The 20,893-nt window shown below is 58.1% G+C and overlaps 2 protein-coding genes across 3 annotated transcripts in view; one reads left to right on the top strand and one right to left on the bottom strand.

Moving 5' to 3' along the window:
- The window catches only part of PTPA (protein phosphatase 2 phosphatase activator), a 30,434-nt gene extending 24,076 nt beyond the window's left edge, over window positions 1-6,358 (bottom strand). Inside the window, exons 1-2 of the mRNA XM_040482610.1 lie at window positions 6,062-6,358; window positions 671-768 (exon numbers count right to left, since the gene is read on the bottom strand). Coding sequence (XP_040338544.1) covers window positions 671-768; window positions 6,062-6,092 — 129 coding nt within the window. The 5' untranslated portion in view covers window positions 6,093-6,358. The remainder of the gene's footprint in view (window positions 1-670; window positions 769-6,061) is intronic.
- Window positions 6,359-6,764: 406 nt separating this feature from the next.
- Window positions 6,765-20,335, top strand: CRAT (carnitine O-acetyltransferase). Of its 2 annotated transcripts, XM_040482609.1 has the most exons (15): window positions 6,765-7,017; window positions 8,599-8,737; window positions 9,452-9,715; window positions 12,203-12,321; window positions 13,525-13,578; window positions 14,126-14,291; window positions 14,659-14,833; window positions 15,563-15,741; window positions 16,259-16,359; window positions 16,755-16,874; window positions 17,070-17,192; window positions 17,293-17,428; window positions 17,815-17,877; window positions 18,634-18,771; window positions 19,437-20,335. In XM_040482609.1, exons 2-15 carry the CDS (start codon window positions 8,711-8,713, stop codon window positions 19,650-19,652), a joined length of 1,881 nt encoding a protein of 626 aa, XP_040338543.1. In that variant the 5' UTR covers window positions 6,765-7,017; window positions 8,599-8,710; the 3' UTR covers window positions 19,653-20,335. The 2 variants fall into 2 exon arrangements, with proteins under 2 accessions (XP_040338543.1, XP_040338542.1); XM_040482608.1 differs by lacking the exon at window positions 8,599-8,737.
- Window positions 20,336-20,893: the final 558 nt, after the last annotated feature.

Raw genomic sequence — 20,893 nt, 5'->3', positions numbered from 1 at the left:
TGGGGAATCTGTCCTTCTGTAGAAGTGACCCTCCCCACCCCCGCTGCGCAGACCAGGTGTAGGCACCTGGCTGGAGCTGGGACCAAGGCTTTCCCTGTGGATCTGAAACTGACTTTCTTTTCTTAATCCCAATCTTTCCACAGCCTGTGCCAGAAGCCTGGGAGGCAGAAGCTGTTATTTTCTGCCCACCATTGGACTGAGCAGCACAGAGGGCTGGTCTGTACTCCTCCTTGTTCTAGGTCCCAGCTCCTTGGTATTTTTAGGCTCAGCCGCCTCCCGGGCCTAAGCTTCCACACGGTAACCTCAGCTCTCTTTGATACGCTGGCTCCCTGACTGGCTGTAACCTACAACCAAGAATCAAAGTGACCCGTGTCATCATCTAGGACACTCATGTTCGGCGAATACAACACTCAAGGGATGATGGTTTATGAGAACCAAGAGCAGAACTCTCCAGCGTTACCCTGGCCCCAGACCCCAGAGACCTTCCCATTAAAGCGTTCTCTGAGTGCTTCCCCTGAGAGAGAGGGACAGCCGGCTCCCCTGTCATCTCTCTCCCTAGCTTCTAACAGCTCCGGTTCCAAGAGCAAGAAACGTCAGGAGCTCACCGTCTTTGAAAAAGCCCAAGTTTGTCATCCCAGCTCTGACCCTACAGTGCAGATGTCACTGGTACCTGAGAACGCTTCCATTTGCCCATGTCTGGAACCGTGTGGATCTCCTTTTTTGGAATGATGAAGTTCTGAGTGGCTGGAGGGGTATCCTCCGAAGAATCTTGACAGAGAAAGTGAAAAAGCAAACAGATGAATAGACTCTTTAGCCCCAACCCAACTTTCTCCCTCTCCCTCTCTCCCTCCCTTTCTGTCTCCCTCTCCCTCTCCCCCGCCCCCCACACACACTTTTAAACCAAGGCTCCAATATCCAGTCCCTTCGGTAAACCAGACGTATACTCCCAGGACAGAGTAATGGCTTGTTAAGCCTTTCCTTACTCGGCAAGGAGCCCCCACAGTACTGGCCGTCCCCTCTACAAGTGGTAAGTTCAGTGGCTCCACCACGCCCGCACCCCTCACCTCCAGCTCCCTAACCAGAGAATGGTTAGAAAAATAAAACCAAGTCGACCTTTTAGACATAAACAGGCAATTCAAAGACGAGAAGAAAATACAAATGGCTGATAGACATTTGAAAAAACGCTGCCAACCTCTGAATAAGCAAAGAAATGTAAATTGGATGAGATGGCTTTTCCAAATCAGGTTGGCATATTGAAAACATCCAGCAGCGACTGTGAAGGGGAAACAGGAACTTTCCTGCACTGCTGGTGGGAGTCTTGGTAGAATCTGCTGAGGAAGCAACTTCTGAAGTAGAAACCACATAGGGGCTTCTGAAGTAGAAACTACATAGGGGCGCCTGAGTGGCTCCAACTTTGGCTCAGGTCATGATCTCAGGGTTTGCAGGTTCGAGCCCCAAGTCGGGCTCTGTGCTAACAGCTTGGAGCCTGGATCCTGCTTCGGTTTCTGTGTCTCCCTCCCTCTCTACCCCTCTCCCACTCATGCTCTTTCTCTCAGAGTAAACATTAAAAAAAAAAAAAAAAAAAAACTTAAATAAATTAAAAAAAAAACCACATATACCCATTGAATCAACAGTTCTTTTTTCTTTTTTAATTTTTTTTAAAAGTTCATTTATTTACTTTGAGAGAGAGAGGGGTGGGGGAGGGGCAGAGAGAGAGAGAGAGAGAGAGAGAGAGAGAGGGAGGGAGGGAGGGAGGGAGGGAGAGAGAAAGAATTCCAAGCAGGCTCGGCACTGCCAGTGAGAACCTGATGCGGGGCTCAAACCCACAAACCATGAGCTCATGACCTGAATAGAAATCAAGACTGAGCCACCCAGGCGCCCCTGAGCCAAGTTCTACTTGTAGGCATCGACCCTTCAAGTGCTCACAGAAATGCACAAGGAGGTATATAAAGGTGTTTACTGTATGGAGGGGTGCCTGGGTGGCTCAGTTGGTTGAGCGTCCGACTTCGGCTCAGGTAATGATCTCACAGTTTGTGGGTTCGGGCCCCGCGCCAGGCTCTGTGCTGATAGCTCAGAGCCTGGAGCCTGCTTTGGATTCTTTGTCTCTCCCTTTCACTTCCCCTCCCCTGCTCATGCTCTCTCAACAATAAATAAACATTAAAAAATAAATTAAAAAAAACTAGCACACAGTACTTTGGAATCAGACAGAAAAAAAAACAAACTATTTTAAACAGAGTTTCTATACTGGCAGGAGTTGAGGAAAGGAAAACACAGGGCAGTTCCATGCACTGACCTAGAGGCAAACTTAGCACCAAAGCTGACTGCTTGGATGACTGGCCTCTCTAGCCACAAGTCTCTTCCCCGCACTGCAGGACCCCCTTCACTTTGTGATGCTGTGAAAAATAAGCCCTAAATCTCTATAATTCCAAAATCCAAAAAGCTCCAAATACCCAAAGTTTTAAAAAAGTTCGGCACAAATTCATCTGGTATAAAACTTAAGCCTAAACCAACATGAGGACATTGGCAGGCTGTGCAGAGATCTCTCTTAGGGAATTTACAGTTTGCTGCAAAAGTATTTTTGTTTGATTATGGGGCATTGCTTTCTGAAATCGGAGAAACTCTGAATTCCAAAATACACCTGGAGCCAAGGGACCTGGATAGAGGGGCCATGCCTGAATGTACTGTTGAAGATCTGTGGTATTAGTGAATGCCTTCTTTTGAAAACACAAACTCTCTTGGGGCACTTGGGTGGCTCAGTCGGTTGAGCATCTGACTTTGGCTCAGGTCGTGATTTCATGAGTTCCAAACACCCCGCATCGAGCTCTGTGCTGACAGCTCAGAGCCTGGAACCTGCTTCAGATTCTGTGTCTCCCTCTCTCTGCCCCTCCCCCACTTGTGCTGGCTGTCTGTCTGTCTCTCTCTCTCTCCCTCTCAAATTAACATTAAAAAAAATTGTTTTAAATAAATAAATAAAATAAAAAACACAAACTCTCCAGAAAGAGTCATTCACAACATATGATAAATGTGTCCTAAAACCAAGTTGACACTGGCTGCATGTATAAAGGGGACAGGGCTCTAAGAAGGTTCTGGAACACGTGATATTTGGGAGAATGGAGCATGCCTGGAGGGGCCCTGAGGAAAGGGAAAGCACTAGGATACCTGGAGACCTAAGGAGGAGGATAGAGAATCTGAGATGAGAACAAGACCAACCTCTACCTAATTCAAACTTCAAATCAGAACCCAAAAGACAGATCAGATACTCTCTTCCCCCTCCCACCTGGTTTGCAAGCCCAACTGAGACCTGTACTACTGGCAAATTACTACTTTACGATGCTAAATGATAAGCTTTATAGGTCAAGCTGGTAACCTAACCTCGTTGTTTTTATGAGAAAATGTGTTCCACACTCCAAATAATCAACTTGCAAATGATCTTTAGGAACAGAGAGCCCTTTTGTAAGTTTGAGAGAGAACTGCTCCTTTCAAGGGGACAGCCCTTCTGAAGTTATTTCACAGGTGGGAAACTCTCCAGACAAGGCCAGGCAGGTACCAGGGGAATGGCCACCATGCAGGAAGCATTGCAACAAGGACTAAAGACATATACACACGTGTTGTTACCGGAACACACGATCCCAAATCAAAGAAACAGTCCTTCAAACTGAGAACTATGTTAACAGTCTCTCCAGCTTCAGATCTAATCTCTGACAAAGGTGCCATGGGACATGTGGATACCCTACAAGCTCACTGTATAAGGTGGAACTATCTAGAGCTTTAGAGATGTTCCCAAAACCCCCCAAAAGAGGATAATGTATTATCATCTATCATTAGAGAACCAGCCTACATGTTCAATCTGTACCATCTTTATTTATTTATTTATTTATTTATTTATTTATTTATTTTAATGTTTATTCATTTTTTAAATTTTTTTATTGTTTATTATTTTTGAGGCAGAGAGACAGAGAGCAAGCAGGGAAGGGGCAGAGAGAGAGGGAGACACAGAATCGGGAGCAGGCTCCAGGCTCTGAGCAGTCAGGACAGAGCCCGACACGGGGCTTGAGCTCACAGACCAGGAGATCATGACCTGAGCCAAAGTCGGCCACCCAACCGACTGAGCCACCCAGGCGCCCCTGTTTATTCATTTTTGAGAGAGAGAGAGAGAGAGAGAGAGAGAGAGAGAGAGATACCATGCCCTCGCATGGGGGAGGGGCAGAGAGAGAAGAAGAAAGAGTATCTGAAGCAGGCTCTGGACTCCATGCTGTCAGGGCAAAGCCAGATGTCGGCTCGGACCCACAAACCACAAGACCGTGACCTGAGCCGAAGTCTGATGCTCAACCGACTGAGCCCCCCAGGCGCTCCTGTACCACCTTTTAAAAGGCCAACATCGGGGCGCCTGGGTGGCGCAGTCGGTTAAGCGTCCGACTTCAGCCAGGTCACGATCTCGCGGTCCGTGAGTTCGAGCCCCGCGTCAGGCTCTGGGCTGATGGCTCAGAGCCTGGAGCCTGTTTCCATTTCTGTGTCTCCCTCTCTCTCTGCCCCTCCCCCGTTCATGCTCTGTCTCTCTCTGTCCCAAAAATAAATAAACGTTGAAAAAAAATTTAAAAAAATAAATAAATAAATAAAAGGCCAACAGCAATCAACATTTCCGGACTACCCACCACGTGCCATGTTTTGCCCACATCATCAATGGAACACACACTGCAACTCGGTGCAGAAGACATAACAGCCCCAGTTTCTCAAAAAAAGAGAGAGAATGTGATTTGCCAGGCAGCGCCAGCTCTGTACAACTCTTAAAAATCCAAGGTTTTCACCACTACACTGTCTAAGTCAAGTAGTTCTTTCTACTTGTTCCAAAATGTCCTGTTTCAAACTTCAAAGAGAACCACCTCCAGGGACCTGGCTCTTTCCAGCCATATAGATACCTTCCCTTTATCTCTTTCAGTGCCCGGGTGTCTCTCCAGCCACCCAACGTTGGAGATGCACTCATCTCCCTAGAATTCCGGTTGGCTTATAGCTCTCACAGTCATTACCAGAACTTCTAAAGGCACAGGCACGCAAGTTTTCTACTGAATGAAGTAAATGGTTTCAAATGCCCTAACAGACCACAGCCAGCTCTTTGTTAATCTGTTGGCGGCAGAGGGGAGGATGAATTTCTCCTTCCTGAGTGAGACCTTCCCAGAGAGCCCCACGTGCAAGACAGAAGGAATATCCAGTGCTTTAAACACATTAGCTGTTGGCCAACCTATTCGCCCTATCAGAATTTTAAATTCTCTATGGTCAGTCCTTCTCAGCTCGGGAGAGGGCGGCAGGTAACCGCCAACAGACTCCCCCTTCTCCAGGAAAACAAGGTCTCTAGAAGATCCCTTCCTTCCCTAGCACTTGCATCCGTTATTTGAGATGAACTAAAGCGAGGCCACAGCGCAAGTAAAAGTTACAGATGGCGAGGCCAGGCTCATCTTGCACAACCAGCTTTTTTTAATCAGCGGTTTACACAACCAAGGGCAGGTCTCTCAATAAATTGTCAGCCAATGGAAGAAAACTCCACAGCCCGATTTCCAAGAGGGAGAGAGGGGTAGGAGGATGAGGGGTGGGAAGGGTGCGGAGGAGTCTGGAAAGCCGGGGCGGGCGGGCGCAGGCCCACTGAGCACCACCCGTCGCCCGCTGGGCAGGGGCTAATAAAGAAGGCAGCCACCAGAATCACTTTCGCCCCCATCCCAGGCAGTTCCCCACCAGCTCAAGAGCTGACTTCACGCGCAGCCCAGATACGGAAAAGGCCTCCCCTTCTGGCCACGGCGCTGCCCTCCCGGCCCTCTGGCAGCCGGGGCCCCCCAAGTCCCGGTGTCGCGCCCCACCCACCACCCCTTCGCAGTCCCGGGTTCTTGGCCACCCCGCAGGTCCCAACATTTCCCTCTTGGGGCGCCTCCACCGGCTCCTCCTCGGGGCCCAGCCGCTTCTGCCGCTCGAGTTCCCCCACCTCCCGACCCCCCCACACCACACCCTTTCCCCGACCCCGCGCCGGGCGCCGCCCCCGCACCCCCACATCCAGGCCGGGCCCGGCCGGTCCTACCTGGCGGCGGTTGCCGCTCGCCCTCAGCCATCTTCCTCCCGCCAGGAGCCGGCCCGGATACCTGCAGTCCCCTCTTCCCTTTCACGCCTGCACTCCCTTCCTTTCCCCGGCTCCACCAGGCGCTCAGAGCTTTCTGAAGAGAACTGAGCACCGGCCGGCTATAACCGAAAACCGAGAATTAAAGTCACCCCGGTGAAGACGACCGCCATGCTGGTGCGGGGCACTCAGGGAGCATGCCCAGCAACGGCCGGCTCGCGGCTACGGCGCTCACGGGGAGGCGGCGGCCATGTTGGTGCGGGGCAACTGGGAGCATGCGCGGCAGCGGCCCGCTCGCCTCCCTACCAGCCCACTGTCCGCCCGGTGATGGGAGCGCGGCAGCCATGCTTGTGCGGGGCGCTCCCCACCTGTCATCTTTGACCCTATCCCGAAGCATATTGGCGGACAGTCCCTTGTTGACATGGTTGTGTTTTCCTTTCGCTCTAAGAGTAGCGCTCAAGGACACCAAGCGGACTGAGAGGGCTGCACACTACTGCGTCCAACAGCTGAGACAACTTTTGGAGGTGGGAGACGGAGAGGGGCGCGGAGGCCTGCGGTTTGCCCCTCTTCCTGGGTTCCACCGCCTCGCGGGGTCTCGGGACCGCTAACTGCGCCCTCGGCCCCGCCCCCCGTCCAGCCCCGCCCCGCGCCATGGCCCCGCCCCGCGCTCGCGCCTAGCGGCCCGGGCCCGCCCCAAGAGTGCTCCTCCTCGGGGCCACCAGCCCGCGGCCCGCCAGGCCCGGTGGGTAGGCGCCGGGCCATCTCTACCCGCTGGCCGCGGTGACTCGACGACCTTGGTCCAGAGGCTCTAGCAAGGATCCACCGGCGGCGGCGCGGACTTTGCCCAGCGCGAGGAACCTAGTGGACTCTGTGTCCGTGGGAGGGCCGCAGAGATGTTGGCTTTCGCGGCCAGGACCGTGGTGAGTTTGGCCGGGAAACCGGCCTGGCGGGCCCTGGACGTGGCGGGTGGGTCGGGAGTGGAGCCAGACACGCGGCTGCGCCGGAATGGAGTGACAAGCCGTCGAGGCGACGGGGGCAGGAGGCCACCCACTGTCCTGCCTAGCCAACAGCTGCTGGGGTGGGATCGGCAGGGGGCCTAACCCCGCTTGGAAAAGGAGACTGAGGCTCAAGGTCAGAGACCGGATCGAACCCACATCGTGTGGTGCTAAATTCCTGCCACCCGGAAAAGATAGTGGGGACCCAGGGTTCAGGCTGCACCTCCACCCTTAGACCCAGAACCAAGTTGCTGGGAGGCCAGGAGTGTCTCTCAGACGGTTATTCTCTGACTCACACACCTGTCACTCGCTCAGCCTGAGCCATCTATGCCCGGTCCAGAGCCACTTCTCCAACCTCACCCAGTTGCTCAGGTCTCCTGGGGCTCATCAAACGGCCCCTGGGGAATTGTGTGTGGCCGGAGAAATTCATGTGGAGGCCTCAAGCTGGGCTGCTCTCAAAGTCCTCTGAACTGGCCGGAGGCTTCAGGCGGCAGCCCCCTGCCCTTCTTCTCCACCAGTCCCTCCCCCAGTTTTCTGTGTCTACGCCACAGTGCTCTCCGCAGGGCAGCCTGGACCCGGCAGTGCTGCTCCTATGATTTGAGTTCCTTCGCTGTCCACTCCAAGCATATCCCTGCTTGTATCTCCTTCTGTCCGTGCCAAGAAGGATGTTCAGATACTACTTGGCCCAGAGGGCTGAGGGTACCCATCCGCTGGCCCAGAGGCTCTTCCAGGTCTCCCAGGACCCGAAGGCTCCACTTCACCCTTGTCACCAACACCTAAATAGTGCCCCCCTCCTACAGACAGCTTCTAGGACCTTCTCGGTGGCCTGATCGCTTTACTGCTGGGGAAACTGAGGCAAGGAGCGACTTGGCCAGAATCCCCTGGCTCCGGTGACTCAAATCTAGCAGAATCCCAAAAGTAGCATTCTCCTTCGGTGTATTTTTTTTAGTGCCCAAAGTCTTTCACTCTTAGCCGCCAGCGGAATGAGCCACAGCTCAAGAGAACCAGGCTTTGGTGGAAGGGAGGCCCAGAAGGCCTCCAAGAGTCCTGGAGGAAAACGGGATGGGGTTTTAGCAGCCACTGTCCACTTACGGCCCCTTTTCGGCATCCACTCCCTTGCGCCAACCCCAATTTTCAGGTCTAATTTCAGGGTTGTGGCGTAACCTCGGTGGCCGGACGGTTTCTGCCTCCGGCCAGGTTTTTGCTCATTAAACAGACCTATACAGATTCCAACAGGTGGATTTTTTAATCCCTCCTGGCCTGCCTCCCTGGCACCGGGCCCACCCAAAGAAGAAAGGAGAACGTGTTCCAGGTTTCCTCCTGTGCCAGTGCCTACTACCAGCCCCCTCACCTGCTCCCTAATCCTCCACTCCTGGAAGCTAGAGAGGGTGCCTGCCACAGCCACAACCCGAGGTGTTGCCGTGGCCACCATAGCCATTGCCATAGCCATAGCCATAGCCATCCCTACCACCCCCCTGAATGTCGGCTCTTGTCTTTTCTTTCCAGCCCGGGCAAGTGGCTGTCTCTTGCTAGGTTCTGCTCACCCACTTGGTAGCACAGTTAGGCTTAGAGGTCCAGCCCAAGGCAGACAGACAGGGCTCAGAACCTCAGTCCTGCCATGGAGGATGGGCAGCAGAAAGAGAAGGTATGGAACGGATCCTCTGCCACTTGCCTACCCACTGCTTCCAGCTCCTCGGATCTCCTCTCTTTCTGCCTGCCTCCAGAGCCTCCCAGACTTCCTCTGCCACCTCTCACCACACCCCCGCACCCCCGCCAGGCCATTCAGCTCTCGCTTGCCACACAGCTGCCCCAATGTCCCTCTATCCCCACCCCCAGACAGGTAAAAACCAAGCCTTCGCCCTCACCCCAAGGGGCTGTCCTCCTCTGGCTCTTTCTGACTTTCTCTTTTTCCCTCTCGTTTCTCAACGTGGCGAGGGTGGGAGAAAAGGAGGCGGGGACCCCCGGGGGCGGGAGCAGTTGCCTCACTGCTGGCTGGCTGGCTGGCTCCTGGTCCCAGGGGGAGAAAGGCGGAGTCTTGTGCCTCGAGACAGGTGAGAGGCCTCCAGACAGGTGAGAGGCCGCCCTCAGCTCTGCCGCCCCCGGCAGGTGCCATCCATCCCGACTTGGACCAGTGGCCACACCCCCCCGTCCCCTAGCCCTCCCTGCGTCTCCAGGCCCCAGAGAGGCGGAGACACTCACTGTATACAGTTTGAGGGCTGGGAAGCCAGGCGGGCACCATCCAAGAGGCCAGCTCTGACCCCACGGAGTGGCACATAAGTGCCCAGTACTGCAGCTTTTGGGATTGACAGGGCCTTCCAGAGCCAGCGAGAGAATGAGCAAGATGTTCTGCTGCCTGCAGGTAAAGCCCCTGGGCCTGCTCAAGCCCTCCTCCTTGGTGAAGGTTTCCGGCCGCTTCAAGGCACACCAGGATTCGCTGCCCCGGCTGCCCGTGCCTGCGCTCCAGCAGTCCCTGGACCGTTACCTCAAGGCGCTGCAGCCCATCGTGAGCGAGGAGGAGTGGACCCAGACCAAGCAGCTGGTGGAAGAGTTTCAGACCGCGGGGGGCGTCGGGGAGCGGCTGCAGAAAGGGCTGGAGCGCAGGGCCAGGAAGATGGAGAACTGGGTGAGTGGACTTCCTCGTTCCCACAGGGGCCCGGGGAGGAAGGGGGGCGGGGGGCACAGGGCCCTCTCGGAGGCTTATGAGAGCACCCTCGCCGCGGGCCCGTTTGTCGCTGGCCTCACACCGAATTTTCCGATACCTGCGACTCAGGGGCATTCGTGTGCGCCCTGCAGTTTCTTCAGTGCTTGCTCTGTGCCTGGCACTAGGCAGGGCCCTGAGTGAGCAGGAACACAGTCCGTGGTCCCTTGGGGCTGACATTAACATAGGGCGGGGATCGAGGTGCGGAAACAGGACACAAGTGAGGGGACGAGGTTCTCTCCGGCAGTGAAGCTTGCCAGAAGAGGAGAGGGGAATATGGCAGTGGTTTGAGGCCGAGTGGGCCGGGAGGGCAGGGAGGAGGCGGTGTTGGATCTGAGACAGGGAACAACACAGGGAAAGGTGGCAACGGCCTAGCGTGTCCAGGGACAGAGGCTGGAATTTAGTGCAGCGGCTTGGGGCTGGGGCGGGGGGCATCAGAGCAAGGAAGGTGGGCTGGAGTTCAGTGGGAGGGGGGCCGGCCACAGGATGGCCTAAAGCAGGGCATTTGTGTTGTTCGGCGACAGATCGAATCGCCTGTCACACAGGTCCACACTGACGCCCCATGCACTCTCCTGTGGGCGTCTTACACCTGAACGTAGTTGGAAAGGACCACCCTGACTGCTGGGAGGGAAGCAGGAATGGGGGCGGGAGGCATGCGAGGAGGCTGGCGCGGGCATCTCCCGCGGTCAGGGTCAGGATATGGTCAGGGTCAGGATGCGTTCTAGAGACAGCACTAATGGTACCTGCTGATAGAGAGCAGTCCTGACTTAAGGCAACGGCAGGGGCATTTGGGGAGGGGCAGTTGGGGCAGGATGGGGGAGACTGACCAAGAAGGGGATGGCCGAGCGGGGAGCAGGTTCTCTGGGAGAGAACCACAGCCGGCTTCTGGCCCTGTAAAGTGGGAGATGCTCTTCTGAGTGGGGTACATGGGAGCGGGGAGTCCTCAGCGGGCGGGCGTCAGGTACTGAGCCTCGGCAGGCACTTAAGGAGTCTGTGGTCTGGCAGTTTCCCTCCGGTTTTAGCCAGGAATTTCTTTTTCCAACAGAAACTTCTAGCTAAAAGGGTGGGGCTACCTCCTTCTCCGCTCACAAGGCCCAGCAGATCCTCAACAGGGGGAATGCCCACATCTGCGGGGTTTCCCTGTATTTCCCAAACTCTGGTCAGAGGCCCTGGGATCGCTGATGGAGTGGGGGCCCCTGGCTGAAGGACAGCCCGGCTGTCGCCAAGGGGAGGGAATTCCTGTCTGCCCCTCCCTGATCCACAGGTGAGGAAGCTGAGGCCCAGGGAGGTAGATTGAAAACCCACAGCAGCTCCCTGGGAGGCCCCGAGCTACACAGGAGAGGGTCCGGCTGACCGGGAGCCTTGTCCTCGGGCCACAAGTCAGCAGACAGCAGCTGCTTGCTGGCCCACCGTGCGCCCTGGGCCTGTCATCGTCCCTCTTGCCTTGCCAAGAGCCCGAGGCTGGTGGCCTAGCGCCACAGGCTAGCTGTGCCCCAAGGGGAGCCTGTGTGGTGAAGAGGCACGTCCCACGGCTGTTTGAGATGGGATAGGAAACACAGTGGGGGTCTGGGGTCCCTGGGATTGAGAGACGTGCCAGAGAGGCGCTTGCGGGGGCAGAGTGAGCGGGACATTACAGTCAGCACGTAAGGCTCAAGGGTGATAGTTACTTGGGAGTCTGCACAGCCCCGAGACAGGGGTCTTTAACAGCCTGGCCATGGCTGGTCCCCAGAGAGACTGCTCACCCGATGGAAATAGCCCCTTGGGCAGAGGACAGACCACCAGATGGAGACACAGGATGTGGCACCCACATCTTGTCACTAGGGCAGTGACTTATCCTCGCAGGGAGCTTTCCCTAGATGGCCCTGACCTTGAGATCCAAGGGAGTGCCTGCTCCCCAGTCTGACACCAACAAAACCGTGGCCAGGGAGGACCAGGGTCCCAAGAACTGCACTGAACCCTGGGCTCCTGCCTCCCCAGAGAATGTCTACCTGGAACAGTCAAAAATACATCCATCAGACTTTGACTTTATATATATGTTTCCTTTTCTGTCATTCATATATTTTTCTTTCTAAAAATAGTAAAATCATTGCCCAAAAGTGTGCAAGATGAAGGAAAGTGATTCACATTTCTGCCTCTTCCCCTCACCCCTCCCCCATTTCCTGGCAGTCCTTCAGTCCTTTTCTTTCTAGAATCATTGGCTCCTTTGCTCTGCAGTGTTGTCTAATTTGTCTTGCTAATGCTGATTGCCTCAGGCTAAGAGGAAATGATGAGGTGCCACAGGTTGGTTCTTAAGGGGGCGGGAGGCTCAGAGGCTCTGAGCATTCACTTTGAGAATCCGTGCAGTATAGAGGGGGCAGAGGGGACCCAGCCACGTCCCCACCCGCTCCTCACAGGCTGTGGTCCTTTCTCCAGCTGTCCGAGTGGTGGCTCAAAACAGCCTACCTCCAGTACCGCCAGCCCCTGGTCATCTACTCCAGCCCTGGTGTAGCACTGCCCAAGCAGGACTTTGTGGACCTGCAGGGACAGCTCCGGTGAGTGAGTGGCTACGGCTGGGACAGGGCTCTGGGCATGTCCAAGGCCCTGATGTCCAATCCCCCGGGAGATTGCAGGGGCCCCAGTCCTGTTCATTATCTTTCATCGGCCACCTCCTCCCCACCCCCCGCCGCCCCACACAGCCTTACGAAGTAGGGAGCATCATCCCTATGTCACACATCGGGAAACTAAGGCTCAGAGCAATGAAAGGACTTGCCCGAGGTCACCTTTCAGGATTGGCTGAAGCGGGGTCTTCCTGGCTGTAAAGTTTCATAACTGTTAATCACATTGTGGACCGTATCCCCTCCCTCTCTGTGAACCTGAGGCTACCCCTGACCTCATTCTGGCACTTCAGCCCCTCCTCTCTCTCCAGCTCGTCCCAGGAGTGACCTTTGTACACCATCCCCTTTTCCACATTCGGCCGTGTCACTTGCCCTGGCCTCTGTTTCAATACTACCAGGGATAAAAATACCAGTGACAGGGATCTCCTGCCCAAGGACCAGACACCCAGGGCCACCACCTGCTTCTCTTAAAGGGGCCGGGGCATCCAAGAATTCAGGCTCAGGCTCTAGCCAGTGGTCCCCATGTTGGGAGCCAAGGGCAGACCAGGTGTCAGGCCTGACTGGTGTGGTCCGGACGATCCAAGCAGGAAGGCCCGGTTGAGGGAGATGGCCCGGAAGACACAGCGGCCCCCAAACAGGAAGGTACCTATCAGAGAGGACACCCTGAGCCGCTGCCCTCCCGTTTATACTCCCCATCCCCCAAGGTCCTGGGTGCCTCTCTAGCTGACGCTTCGGAGAAGGGGTGACCTCCTTCCAGGCTCCAGGCTGTGGTTCAGGGCCTCGGGCCCTTTGTGGGTGAAATCAGCCAGTACCAACGAATAAACCGGCCGTAATCGCGTTCCCATTCATTACACCTACATCCTTCCAGCATGTGGGTGTCCCTGGCCAAAAGCATCTCCCTGGGCCCTCTTGGAACCCTCCCTCTAGAGATAAGAGAAAGCTGGCTCAGAAGGGCAAGCCAGGACTCAAACACAGGTCCTACACTTGAACTCCTTCAGGCTTTCTGCCAGCAGTGAGTTCAGAGTGAAGCAATCTGTCTCCTCCCTTGGCTAGGCCTTCCCCTCACCCCACTGGTGTCCCTGGCCTGGGACCTCCCTTGGGGTGTCCCAACAGGTTCTGATCTCTCATTGGTCCCCCCAGGTTTGCTGCCAAATTCATCGAGGGCGTGTTGGATTTCAAAGCCATGATTGACAGGTGGGCAGCCTCCCCTGCCCCGCACCCTGCCCCCCCCCCCCCAATCCCCGCAGCCACTCCAGCCTGGGCCCAGCGCGTCCAGCGTCTCCAGTGTCGCAGCCGGGTGTTGGACAGGTCCAGATCTCGGTCGCTTTCACTTCCTGTTGGCCCAGCCTCTGTTGGGGTTGGAGAGACAGTATGGGGATTGGGACACTTAGGTCCTCTGCCCCAGCTGCTGGGACCGCCTCCTGGTGACACTGTCCCAGCCAAAGAGGACCCCGGAGGCTGACTCACCGCCTCCTCTCTTCTGTGGCTTAACTGAAGCGCTGAGGGGAGCGAGTTTCCGGGGCGACTCAAGCAGGGCCCGCCCTGGGTGGGATACAGGCCCCCTGAGCAGCCCCAACGCACCTCCCGCTCACACTGAGTCGGGGTAGGGACGCCACTCGCCTAAGCCCCTTCTCAGCCTGGCCCGGCTCCCAGCGGTGCCCAGCAGCAGCTCCCTGGTGGTCTTGTCCTCCACCCTGCTCGGTTGCCTGGTGGCCCCCTCACTGTCCCTCTGCCCCCGCAGCGAGACCCTGCCCGTGGAGTACCTGGGGGGTAAGCCGCTGTGCATGAACCAGTACTATCAGATCCTGTCCTCCTGCCGCGTGCCGGGCCCCAAGCAGGACTCGGTCATCAGCTTCAGCAAGACCAAGAAGCCGCCCATGCACATCACCGTGGTGCACAACTACCAAGTGGGTGGGCTCCCCCCACTTCCCCAGGGGAGGAGGGCGCGGGGCCAAAAGTCAGCTTCCCCAACACGCATGCCCCTGTGTCCCTAGGATCAGGCGTGCCCCGGGCATCTCTACTGGGTGCCTGGCTAGGCCCCAGCCGGAGGGCACCCAGGAGGGGCCATGGGCCCGCCCAGCCTGGGGAGAGCAATGCAAGGACCTCCCCCCCTCTCGCCCCTGTAGCCTGACTCATCCCTTGGCAGGGCCCCGACCGGCACTGGCTGTGACTTCTGGGCTGCCGGGGCCAGGAGGAGGCTGGGGTGGGAGGTGACTGCTGCCTGTCTGAGACCCCCACCCACCTCCCTTCTCCCCACTTGCCGTGCCCGGATAGTTTTTTGAGCTGGACGTGTACCACAGCGATGGGACACCCCTGACGTCAGATCAGATCTTTGTGCAGCTGGAGAAGATCTGGAACTCATCGCTGCAAACCAACAAAGAGCCCGTGGGCATCCTCACCTCTAACCACCGCAACTCCTGGGCCAAGGCCTACAGCACCCTCATCAAAGGTGCCCGTGGGTGGGGGGGTGGAAGAAGGAGGAGAGGCCCACGTCTTGGCCTCTGCCCACACCAGGCCCTGAGCGGCCACGTTTCTCGCTGAATCCTCTCAACTCGGAGTGGGTGCTGTTGGCCCATTTCACAGATGAGGGGACTGAAGCTTGGCTGGGTTTAGTTTCCCTGTATTAAGTAGCAAGTTACGGTAAGAGTCAAGCCCTCTGGTTGCAGACCCCACCTCTGCCTCCACATTCTTTCCAAATCCTTTGTTGGTGAGGGGCGTCGTCCCTGGAGTCGAACCCCTGTGTTGGATCCCTGACTATCACGCTGGCTCTCCGTGTGACCTGGGGCTTCGGTTTCCTGGTTTTTTTTTTTTTTTAAGTTTATCTTTTAGTAATCTCTATACCCAACGTGAGGCTTGGGATCACAACCCCTAGACCAAGAGTCACATGCTCTTCTGACTGAGGCAGGCAGGCACCCCCGTTGCCTCATTTCTAACGTGGGTCCAGTATCGGGCCCCGGCTCGTGGAGCGCTGGGGGGCTACAGGGCCCTGTCGGAAGGCAGCTGTGTTCACCGCTCTGCCACCAACCCTGTCACGAGGCCCTGTTGAGTGCAAAGCTGCCTCTGCAGCCCTCACCCAGCGCCCGTGCATGCTCTGGAAGCCTCCGAGGCTTCCCCGGGCCTGACATGCACCCCCCCCCCCCCCCCCACCATCTCACGCCCCTCCCACACGCCACCCCAGACAAGGTGAACCGGGAGTCGGTCCGCTCCATCCAGAAGAGTATCTTCACCGTGTGCCTGGACGCACCCGTGCCCCGCGTCTCGGAGGATGTGTACCGCCGTCACGTGGCCGGCCAGATGCTGCACGGGGGTGGTGGCAAACTGAACAGCGGCAATCGTTGGTTCGACAAGACGCTGCAGGTGGGGACTTGGCGGAGCCCCGACTCCCACCCAGGACGCACACCCAAACTTGGCCCACGCAGGACTTCCTGCCCCTCGCCCGGGCGTCCCTGGCCTCCCAGCTAGTAAAGCAGGTGGGAGGCCAGCAGGTGGACGCGGCTGTAATTACCAGGCAGTCAGCCTGTCATTACTGGGCCCGGCCCCGAAACCGCTGTCACCTCGTGAGCACAACCCGAGAGGGCTGGGATGTGGGGCCAGGCAGAGCGACGCGGTCTTGGCCGTGACTTTCCGTCTTTGCGCCTGTGGAATGACTCCCAGGGAGGAGTCATTATAGGGACTCGACGCGGTATATGAGTATGGGACGTGCCGTGGCCTGAAATGGGCCCAAGGCCCCTGGTGAGTGTTAGCTGTTATTAAAAACAATAATAAAGTCAGCATAACCCCTGAGATGGCTTCAGAGAGGCCCTTCCCACGGGACCCAACCAGCAGAGAGTGGCTCCAGGGACCCGGGGCTGACGGGTCCCTCTCCCTTCCACAGTTCATCGTGGCCGAAGATGGCTCCTGTGGGCTTGTTTACGAGCATGCAGCAGCGGAGGGACCCCCCATCATTGCTCTCGTGGACCATGTCATTGAGTTCACGTGAGTGTGCCTGTCCCACCCTCCACCCGGCTCCCGAGCTCCTGGTGACAGGTGACAGTCACGGAGAAATGCCATTCTCCCTTGTGCCTGCGAATCTGTGTTTTCAAAGGAAGCCAGAAGAAGGCATGGGTTTAGCATCGTCAGACCCGGTTTGAGCTCCGGCTCTGCCGCTTCCCAGCTACTTGACCTTGGACAAGTCCCTTCCCCTCTCCGGGCCTCCTCCGTGTGGCCACTTGGAAGCTGGAGCGAAGGCAGTTATCTAAAGAGCAAACGCACAGTCTCCCCAGGCTGGCTCCCTCCGGCCTCAGGAACCCATGCCCCCCACCTCAGTCCCAGGGGTGGACCCAGGCTCCCGAGGCCCCAGCATGAGCCTGAGGCCCCCATGTCCCACGCAGGAAGAAACCCGAGCTTATGCGGTCCCCCATGGTGCCCCTGCCCATGCCCAAGAAGCTGCGGTTCAACATCACCCCTGAGATCAAGAGTGACATTGAAAAGGCCAAGCAGAATCTCAGCATGTAAGCGCGGCATACCGGGTGGGTTAAGTCAGGTTAGGGGACTGTGCTCCTCGAGCCCGGCAGGCTCCTGTTCCCGGTCGATCGTAGCACCTGGCTGGGTCTGAGACCGCTCTCGGGCCTTCCCCGGGGCCTCCCCTGGGGTTGGCAGGGGCTGCCAGGTGCCTGCTCCTCACCCACCTCTCTCCCACCCCCCAGCATGATCCAGGACCTGGACATCATGGTGATGGTGTTCCACCATTTTGGGAAAGACTTCCCCAAGTCGGAGAAGCTGAGCCCGGACGCCTTCATCCAGATGGCACTACAGTTGGCCTACTACAGGTGCACCGCGCCCCGGGGCCTGCCGGGGGAGGAGGGAGGAGACCTGGGGGGGGGGGGGGCAGCCTGCCGGGGGGTGTGCTCAGCCCCCTCCCGCACCCAGGATCTACAAGCAGGCGTGTGCCACGTACGAAAGCGCCTCCCTGCGCATGTTCCACCTGGGCCGCACCGACACCATCCGCTCGGCCTCCGTGGACTCACTGACCTTCGTCAAGGCCATGGATGACTCCAACGTGTCGGTGAGAGGTCCGGGGCGAGGGTGGGCAAGCCGGCCTTGAGCCATCTCCCTTCCTGTACGTTCTGTCACTACACACTGATTGAGCACCTACTGTATTCCAACCCCCCCCCCCTCTTCCCGGCCCCCGGGGTGGGCACTGGGAATCTAACAGAAGGTGGAGTCGTGAATTTGGCCCTGAGCTTCCTGGCAGCCAAGGGCAAAAGGGAACTATTGGTTCATTCGCTCATCAGCAGGGCGCGTCTGCCTGCGTGTCAGGCCTTGGTTGAGGGCCAACAGGGGAGGACTGCTCTCGAGGACCTCGGATCTAGTGCCGGGTGGAGCGGGCCACTGCGGTAGGTGGCAGGAACTGGGAGGGAACATACACTTCAACTCCCTCACCCCTCTTAGGAGCACCAGAAGGTGGACCTGCTGCGGAAGGCCGTGCAAGCCCACCGAGCCTACACGGACCAGGTGAGCGAACCCCTGTTGTCCCCATTTGCTTGACCCTTGGCGTTTCCCAGCTGTCCATCCCTGCAGCCGCTCACCCTTCGCATGAACCGCTCCTCTCCAAACCAGGGGGCACGCGGGGCACCTGGAGTAAGGCTGAATATCCCCATTTTAAAGTTGGGGAAACCAAGACTGAGCTCAGTGACTTTGTTTTGGTCCCAGGTTAGCCTCTGGCGCTCACATCGTGTTCTCCCCTCGATGGCCCCGGGGCCCCGGATGCTGAGGGCTTGCATGGTCTGGCCAACAGCGGGGTCCCTGCCCTCTGACAGCTTGGGCTGCAGTCAAGGGCGGGAGGTCTAGGTTCCCATCTGGCTCTGAGCACCTGTGTGTGCCAGGCTCTGCCCATGTTACATGCAGCTGTCCATTTTGCTCCCACTGCCACCCCGGGAGGGACATTCAGTACCCATCCCCATGTTACAGATGAAGACCCCGAGACTCCAGGATGTAAGTGACCTGCCAAGGCCCCGTGGCCGGGATGGGGCCAGGCCACCCAGCTGCAGGCCTGTGTCCTTAAATCCTGCCCTGTCCCCTCCCCGGGCAGGTCCCTGAGCCTCAGTTTCTCCATCTGTGAAGCGAGGGCTCTCCTGCCTGGACCCTCTGGTCTCATGAGTCCGAGGGACCGCTGTGTGGAAGGGACGTTGCTGCCATAGGCTTTTCAGGAGGGATAGGGGCGCACCCTCTGGGCCTGCAGCCCCTGCCCCTGACGGTCCCCTCTCACAGGCTATCCGCGGGGAGGCCTTTGACCGGCACCTGCTGGGCCTGAAGCTGCAGGCCATTGAGGACCTGGTGAGCATGCCCGACATCTTCATGGACACCTCCTACGCCATCGCTATGCATTTCAACCTCTCCACCAGCCAGGTGGGTTTTCCTGCCCTCCGGGCCCCTGCCACTGCCCTAGGTGCCCTGGGGTGGGACAGAACAGCCCCCGCTAGAGCTGGGTGAAGGCTGCACCGAATAGAGCCCGGGTCCAGAACATGGCCAGACTTGGTGGTGGTGTGACCCATTCGGGCCACCCCGGGTCAGTGCTGAAACGGCTGAGTTCTGGTGAAGAGCAGGGCCCGGGGAGGCCTCGCCGTGACTCAGGCAGGCCGAGAAGGGGTCAGGGCCCCCCATCACGGGAGAATCGACGTGGTTCGTTCACCGGTCAGACACGAAGGAACATCTGAGTCAGGCCATCCTATGCCGGGCACTGGGAAACAGCAGGGACAGACCACCATCCCTGTCCCTTGGGAGGAGGGGACAGCGTGGGCCGGAAGCACGGGGACGGAGGCGGCGACGGCCCCCTGCAAAGTGCCGAGGGTCGGGGGAGCCTCCAGGAGGGCGCGGCTCCCTCAGGAGCGGCAAGGAAGACTCCAGAGAGGGTTGACGCCAGAAGTGCACCCCAAGGAGCAGACGAAGTAACCCGCCCGCTGGAGAGGCGGGGAAAGGGCACCTCGGGCAGAGCGCAGTGGAAGCAGAGCTGCGGAAAGGCAGGCTGGTGGGGTAGGACAGAAGTCCCGTGCTTAGTCCTGTGCTGTCCCCAGGTCCCTGCCAAGACAGACTGCGTCATGTTCTTTGGGCCCGTGGTCCCGGATGGCTATGGCGTTTGCTATAACCCCATGGAGACTCACATCAACTTCTCCGTGTCGGCCTATAACAGCTGTGCCGAGACCAACGCGGCCCGTCTGGCGCACTACCTGGAGAAGGCTCTCCTGGACATGCGCGCTCTGCTCCAGCACCACCCTCGGGCCAAGCTGTGAGCCCCCTGTGCTCAGGCCTGCCGGCGTCACAGCCAAGCCACCGGGGGTGGGCAGCCCACCAGGGTGCCGCTCCTCTGCCCCCGACCGCCCCCCACCCCCAGGCCCCGCAGATGTGACTAAGCCAGGAAGGCATCCCCCAGCGGGGCCTGCAGGCCTGAGCCAGTGCCTTCCGTGGGTCATCGCCAGCATTTGCTGGGGCCCGAGTCCCGGGCTGAGTCCAGAGGCTGAGACCCGGGCGCCCGGTGTGCCACCCAGGAGCCCTCCTGCAGGGAGAGGAACCAGAAGAGCCTGTCCCCGTCCCTCACCAGGTCACCAGACCAGAAAGTCCTTTTCTTGCTAGCTCGGCTCTAGCCAGCCCCCTGCCCTCTGCACTGCCGGGCTGGTGTCTGTATCCGAATCCCCAGGCTCCCAAGGATCTAGAGACAGGACTGTCTAGAGCCAGGGGCTCCGGGCCTCTCCAAGGCTGAGGCCAGGGTGCAAGGTGTGCTGGTAAGGGAAGCCCAAGGCCTCGCCTCAGCCCGCCCTGCATGGAAGTACGATCTTCCCCTGCCGTGCTCTTTTGGACGATGTGGCCCGTGAGCCCCAGCTCACTCGCTTCCATTCAGTTTGATTCCTGAACCACGTTCATGGTTGTGTAACAGTGACGTGCAAGGTGATTAATAAAGGGGAAATTTGTCGGTGAAGAGGTGTTTCGGCCCAGGGGGCAGGCAGTGTGGGGCACACGCCTGGCTCTGCCTTCTCCCAGCTTCCCCTGCATCTGGGAACCGTGGTCCAAGCAGCCGGTGAGTCCAAAGGCTCCCAGAGCAGCCAGGAGGAGGGTCCTCGGACTTAGGCCAGGGAGCCACGGGCCAGCGCCAACCTCGGGGCACTTGGCCAGGAATGGCACCAGACCCAGGGCTGCATCTTCACAGACTTGGGCCTCCCTGTCCCATGGGCTGTGAGTGAGACCGACTCTCCCCGGGGGCCGTGGGGCCACGTAGCCTCTGCTGTGTTGGTGCGTAGCTCACACTCAAGGCCGCCACCCCCGCGAACCAACAACAGTGTGGCCAAGCAGCCTTGCTCAGCCCAGCCCAGCCCCAGGTGCTGCCAGGGGCCACCAGACTAGGTCATGCAGCTAGCCGATCAGAGCCCTGTATGTGCCCCCGCCCTCCCATGCCTAGCAGGGCCAGGGTGTCCTCCCCAAATCAAATAGGCTGTTTGTGGAGAGACGTCTCTCTGTCCGAGGGATGCTGGCCCTAAGG

Source organism: Herpailurus yagouaroundi, unplaced genomic scaffold (assembly GCF_014898765.1).
Source record: "Herpailurus yagouaroundi ecotype Mexico unplaced genomic scaffold, PumYag 160, whole genome shotgun sequence".
NCBI lineage: Eukaryota > Metazoa > Chordata > Mammalia > Carnivora > Felidae > Herpailurus > Herpailurus yagouaroundi.
The sequence above is the reverse complement of the archived record's forward strand: the minus strand, read 5'-3'. Positions and strand labels throughout refer to the sequence as shown.